Here is a 6,791-nt window from a genome sequence, read left to right as displayed (position 1 = left end):
AAATTTCCAATGCAAATACTTAAACTTTTTAAATTACAAAAGAGTGCCTATATGGCTATATCATAATACGTAAATAAAAAAAGCATTTTAATCGCAATCATGTCCATAAAAAAATGTTCTGACCTAACTCTTGAGCAAACAAAAATACGAATTTTGTAAACGCAATGATTATGTCATATATATCGACTGACTAATTAGCTGTTATTACCAGGGCTTTGCACCGGAATAATTTTTTCGGGTTTTGGGTTTTGGGTGTTTAAGGAAAATTTTGGTTATTGAATTTGGGTGTTTCGGGTTAATGAACTTTTCTGGTTATGGTTAAATGTAAATTTATTTGGGTTAATTATGGTTAATTCGGGTGTTAAAAAATACCCATGTTTTATATCAATTAACATGAGATTTTCGACGCGAATTTGGTATTGTACTTTTATTTTATTTTTAAAGCAAATATAATTTTTAAAAAAAACATATTAAAATCATACTTACCATTAAAAAGTCATTTTTCTACAAAAAAAACTTCTTGTTTATTATTTATTTTGATCAAACATAATTTTGTTGTTAGTATTGTTGAATACAAAGGTTAGATAACACAAATATAATTATTTAATATTGTGAAATAATATAAAACAATGATCTAGATTCTACACCTTTAGTTGGTTTATATTTAATAATTTAATATTAATTCATTAAATTTATATTAATTTTTCATATTATATTCTGTTGTATTTGTAGTCTGTACACTGTATAGACACGTTTGACACTGTATATTATTGTGATCACAAGCATGGATAAAAGAATAGATCACAAGTCATGACTAAACGCAGGTCACAAGCAACACAAGCAAATAAGGGTAATACACGCGCGTGTTTAAAGATAATATCGTCGAGAATTAATAATTATACAGTTGCAGTCAATATCAATAGTTGATACAACATAATATTATTATGTTATGTTTTATTAATATAACGCCAACTATTTTCTTATCTTCTTATTTGCGTAAAATACATACGAATTGATATGCCACTCATTTCTTTGTATTTAATAATAATTCGGGTTTTGGGTTAACCCAAATATTAATTCTGGTTTCTGGTTAATTCAGGTGTTAATTTTTTCATTCAGGTGTTGTATTATACGGGTTTGGTTTTGCAAATTTATTCGGGTTAATTGGGGTTTCGGGTTTTGGGTTTCGTTCAGGTGCAAAGCCCTGGTTATTACAGTGCAAAACTAGCTGGTTAAAGACATCTACAGTATGGAAATTCGAAAGAAAAATTAAAAACAAAATTTACGCCGATTGAGTTAACTAGCTAAGTTCGCATTAGATGCTTTAGGTGAACCCGAAGAGATGATTAATACAAAAAAAAGACTGTAGTCAAATTGTAAACATCGGTCTAAATGAGTTAAAAGACAAAATTAAAATAATATAATATAAATATAATCATTAAAGAATTTTTAATGAAAATTTAAAAAAAAAAAATTTAATTTTTTTGTGTTTTTTATTTATATTTTTTTTGCATTTGTCATTACGTTTTGGGGCAGTAAAAGTGCTTCGATTTTCGATTTCGGTACCTTGTAAGATATATTTCCATATTTTTCTAAATAATCGGGATAAACAAACTTAAAATTAAGGGGAAAACGGGAAAACTTACGCACAATCAGTTTTCGACAAAATCGATTTTGGTTTTTGATGCAACTTTAAAACAAATGACTATAGAATTGACAATGGAATTTACACCGAATGTTTATCTAAGTATATTCTATCCACCATGCAATTTCAAAAATGTTTGACTTAAGTTGAACTATTTATAGGTACAGTGAAACCTCTAAATACCGGACACTCTCGGTCGCTTAAATGTCGTACGCTATTTGGAGGTGTCCGCTATTAAGAGAGTAAATATATTGAGCACACATTTCACCGTTCCCAAAATTCTGTCCGTTATTTGGAGGTGTCCGCTATTGAGAGGTGTCCGTTAAAGGAGGTTTCACTGTATATGTAATTTTCGATCATTATTAGTTTTTTAAAAATTAATAGGTATCGATAAAAATATTTGTTTGGTAGAAAAGCTTGAAAATTTAATACAAGACTCCTAAAATATTTTTACAATAGCAGTTGAAAAATATTTAAAATAGATAGGCATGATTTTTTTTTATAAGAATTTAAAGTTCAAATTTTGACTAAATACGTAAAAATTACGAAAATTATTTTATGCTAGGAATTCATAAAAAATGTTCCTTTTATATATAATATTTGAAAATTTAATACAAAGCTCCTAACATTTTTTACAATAGCAGTTGAAAAATAAAAGAAATAAATAGTCACAATTTTTTTTACAAGCACTCAATGTTTGAATTTTGACAACATACGTAAAAATCACGAAAATTCACAAATTATTTTAAGCTAGAAATTAATAAAAAAATTTCTTTTTAAATCTAAGATTTGGAAATTTAATACAAGATTCATTATAAGTTTTTCAATCTTTATCACAAAAAGAAAATTCAAATTAAATTTTTATGAGCATTTCATTTAGCGATTTTCCTATTTTGGTGTAACTCTAAAACAAATGACCGCAGATACTTGAAATTTTTACTAGATGTTTATATCGGCATTTTCTATATTTGATACAAATTAAGGTTAGGTACAAATTAATAATTCATAAATTTTCCTTTTTAAACCTAAGATTTGATAATTTTTAATAATCTATAATATATTCTAGACAGATAAACCGTCCCCGCTAAAAATCGTTTTTCGTATACAATGATAATATAATATCATTGGATATTCAAATTTAATTCCATCCATTACAGTAACCCATGTGTAACCTACTGTGCAGCAGAGCGACATCCACGACTCACCCGCTTTTTCAGTTGTTTAATTAAGAAAAGCATAATCGTAGGTACTTAAAACGTTCAATAAATATGTATATAATATACCTATATTATTATTATTTTTTTAAAGATATAATTTTCAAATTTTGTGTACACTAGTTTAAAGTTATTTATACTATACACCTATTCACATTTCACACTGTTCTACGTTAATATTAACTTATAATAATCTTAAATGAGATGTGTTTGGAGAATATAAATTGAACCAACCATACCTATTAAATGTTATTATTATGAATAATAATTATACGGCAATGTTATTATCTAGGTTGTGAATTTAATGCACTAACAATCTTTAAAAATTTATTGAATTCCCAAAAACACAACTTGTTAAAAATCAAAATTGTAAAGTAAAAAAAGCGGGTAAGTCGTGGATGTCGCTCTGCTGACAGTATAGGTTACTCGCTGCAATGGATGGGATTAAATTTGAATGCAATGATAGGCATCATTGTATACGAAAAAAGATTCTGAACGGAGATGATTTGTCAGTCTAGGATATATTATATTTAAATATTGTCATATATTCTATTTTGAAACAAATATTTTATTTTTTAATTAGGAAGCATTTTGCATAAGGCATGGTTAATCAATTTTTCCAATTTAACTTTCTAATTTCTAATTTTTATTTTTCCATTTTACCAATCCCCAACCGATACAGCCCCACAATCGTTGTTCTCCAAATTTGTGCTTATATTTACCTGCAAGGCATGTCAAAACATAATAATAAATAACGTCATAATGATATAGCCTATAATAATATATTATTAAATTCACGTAGAATAGGGCTCAAAAGAAACGAGGAGGACAATATGTATGTATACCTATGTACGAAGAACAAATGCAGAGCTAAGAAGTATGTTCAATGAACCAAACATTGTGGGAATTCTTAAAAGCAGATGGATAAGCTTTGCTGGTCACGTATGGTCAAGAAGGTAACACAGTGAGATCATAATATGGAAGCCATTAGCCAGATAAAAACGACCGGGAGGACGACCAAGAAAACGGTGGATTGACCAAGTTAGAGAGACCACGTGCTCCTGGGAATAAGAAAATAACTGGTGAATAACGGGGAGGTATGGAGAGGTTTTTTTTTCATATGGCGCTATGTCCGGGAGTAGGCACGAAGGCCTAGTTCGGATGCCTATTTGACAGAATTTCTATTGGAGTGGCAAAACCAGGAGTGCAAAAAAAAAATGGAGAGGTATAGTAAAAGCAGCGATGGACCTATAGGGCCCGGAATAAGCAAATATATATAAATATATATATATAATATTATAATAATACTCTGTCCACCGAGAGACCTATTGTCTATTCTGCGTGCTCATGTGACGCGCAGTACCTCAAGATCAGTTCCACTTTATGTTGTGTGGGGATTCGCTCATCAATACTATAATATCTTTAATCATGACCGTTTACCATTTAAAATTGTGTCTTTGAATTTAACAATTCAACCTATTTATTTATATGAAATACGAATGTCATTCATAGTTACAATTTTGTTTTGAGTCTTGACGTATTGGTCACCGAGATGACCCGAGAGCTATATATGTTATTTCTCTAACCTACCCAAGGCTTGCAAGCACATGGTTTCCAATAAAGTGGTGATGACGTTGATCGTGATATATGATGATATATCTGACCGCCAAGAAGGCGCAAAATAACCAGAACTGGTGTGTGGCAAGCGCGATCTCGTCCCGCCTGTTGTCGACATCCGCTGGTGGGTCAGGTATGAGCTCGTAGGAAGTAGTTATTTGAAGGAGCACGATGACAAAGCTCATGAACATGGTCTTTTGGCATCGGAAATGATAGGCCATGATGTCGAAAACGGGATGGGCGAATACTGCGGCGAGAGGCAGCACTGAGAAAAAGGCGCCCACCAGCCGTGGAGAGTAGCCCCGTTGTTTGGCAATGGTGGTCAGGTACGGTGTCATTGGCGAAGTTCCTGCGGTGGTCCAAAAAAAAAATACACGATCTTAAGAGAAATATAGTTATGAAGAAGAAATTATCAAGAAAAAGTGATAACGTGACATTATAACGATGTGAATATCAGAATATATGATTAATGATATTATAATATATATAAACTTGTAATCGATGACGAGTTCGTCAAGGTCTGCTGGCTGCAGAAATCACGATAGGTCTTACCGCCATTCAAGAGGAAAAAATGCACCTTGATAGGTAATAATTTTACGTTCACAGTGGGAAGATGCATTTTAAACCTTTCTGATTTCGTAGTTTGATACACTCGTGGTTATAAATGTATGATTCGTGAATTAAATTTCATCGATAGAAATCGTGTTGACAAATCTAATACTTGATGAACACTACTGTTATACATTTGCTCTGACACTCTTTAAAAATCGTTATCGTTCTTGCGTTAAGATAATAATATATTATTGATATCAACATTTATTCTTATTTTTAATATTTTTAAATATATAACGGATATGCAGACCAAAGTATTCAAAACCTTAAATATTATTTATTAAATATGTATAGTAAATATAATATTATAACATAATATTAATATATAATAAATATAAATGTAAAAGGTTTATATAAATATAATACGTTCTAATGTTGTTCAATAACATTCACTTGAGAGCTCAGAACTGGATTATTTTATCATGTTTAAGTAGACATTTTATTGAGCTTAATTTGTTGTTTAAATGATGATCAAAGTATCAGACACCTATAAATAGTCATGAACTCATTATTATACTTTTATTATTATTATTATTATTATTATTATTATCAAATTAAGAACTGCAGGTCGTGTATGATGTAAAAAAAATCAAACAATCAAAAACTATTATTTTTTTACCAGATTTTAATACAATTGTAAAAAATAGCTAAAAGCATAAGGTTTTATTACATACTGTGCTATCAATTAACTAATTATTGTATAAATAATTATAAATATAATAATAGCAACTGCGTGGTACGGATCAAGGCGGTTGATGATTACACGTGATTGACATTATATTATATATATATATAATACATAGTAGGTGTCAGAACCGTATTGTTTACACGCTCAGCAGCTATTACTTATACGGTAGAATAGGAAAACAATTTTCTCGATCTAAAATAAAGAACAAAAGTAATAGTAATTCATTTTCTATTGTATAAACTATATTAAGCTATAAAGATATATTCGAGACTATTACAGACTATATATAAGCGTACGCCATAGGCGCCAGGTTTTGTAAATGCCAATGGGGGCCGAATTTGCTACATATTAGCCTTAACTTTTGCTCTTCAAAATAATTTAAATATGTGGTTAAAGAGTAGAGACGCAGGAAGTGGACTACTTTATCTATATTTTTAATTGTATCCTCTTAAATTTTAAATCAGAGGAACACTCAAAATTTTTCATTAATAACGGTTCCCCTAAAATTTTTAGTCACTTAAAGTCCTAGTTTAAACTAATTCAAATATGTAAAATATGATAAAATAAATGCTACCTGTAGTATAACACGAAATAAATTAAAAACATGATTTGGGAAATTCAAATCTCAATCTTTTCAATGAGGGCTGAGCCCTGACTCCATCTTTTCAATGGGGGCTGCGGCCCCCAAGCCCCCATGTAGTCGGCGCCTATGAGCGTACCTATATATTTTTATTTTATTAGTAATATACTCACTATTTCAAAAATTTGTATTACTTATAATATACTTTAAGTAGAATAAGCTTGACTCTAGCCAATGAGTGGAATTCAAGAAGAGGGCTAAGCCTCCAAATATTCCATTAGAATCCGAAAACGGATAGTTTTTTAGTTTTATGGAATCAAAGCTTTCCCGCTAACATTGAAGTAAAAAATTTTAGCCCTCCTTGAAATTTTAATGGGTTTCCATCGCCACTAACTACTAGAGAGTTCGGGTTTCAAATTAAAAATATAGAACACT

The 6,791-nt window shown here is 30.1% G+C and overlaps 1 protein-coding gene across 1 annotated transcript; it reads right to left on the bottom strand.

Annotated features, from left to right (window-relative positions):
* Positions 1–4,218: 4,218 nt before the first annotated feature.
* On the bottom strand, positions 4,219–5,189 carry LOC149057682 (uncharacterized). Its single transcript, XM_089221812.1, has 2 exons — positions 5,029–5,189; positions 4,219–4,825 (listed from the first exon to the last, which is right to left on the bottom strand). Exons 1-2 carry the CDS (start codon positions 5,093–5,095, stop codon positions 4,446–4,448), a joined length of 447 nt encoding a protein of 148 aa, XP_089077938.1. The 5' UTR covers positions 5,096–5,189; the 3' UTR covers positions 4,219–4,445.
* Between the last annotated feature and the right edge of the window lie 1,602 nt (positions 5,190–6,791).

Source organism: Diuraphis noxia, unplaced genomic scaffold (genome assembly GCF_037042655.1).
Source record: "Diuraphis noxia isolate RWA-SAM2 unplaced genomic scaffold, SU_Dnox_SAM2 contig0003, whole genome shotgun sequence".
Lineage (NCBI taxonomy): Eukaryota > Metazoa > Arthropoda > Insecta > Hemiptera > Aphididae > Diuraphis > Diuraphis noxia.
This window is presented reverse-complemented; position numbering and strand designations above follow the sequence as displayed.

Bases quoted from the DNA above. Each gene is read 5' to 3' on its own strand.
- LOC149057682 (XM_089221812.1), bottom strand. From the start codon at position 5,095: ATGCATCTTCCCACTGTGAACGTAAAATTATTACCTATCAAGGTGCAT. The intron at 4,826-5,028 runs GTAAGACCTATC...GGACCACCGCAG, and splicing joins TTTTTTCCTCTTGAATGGCG to GAACTTCGCCAATGACACCG.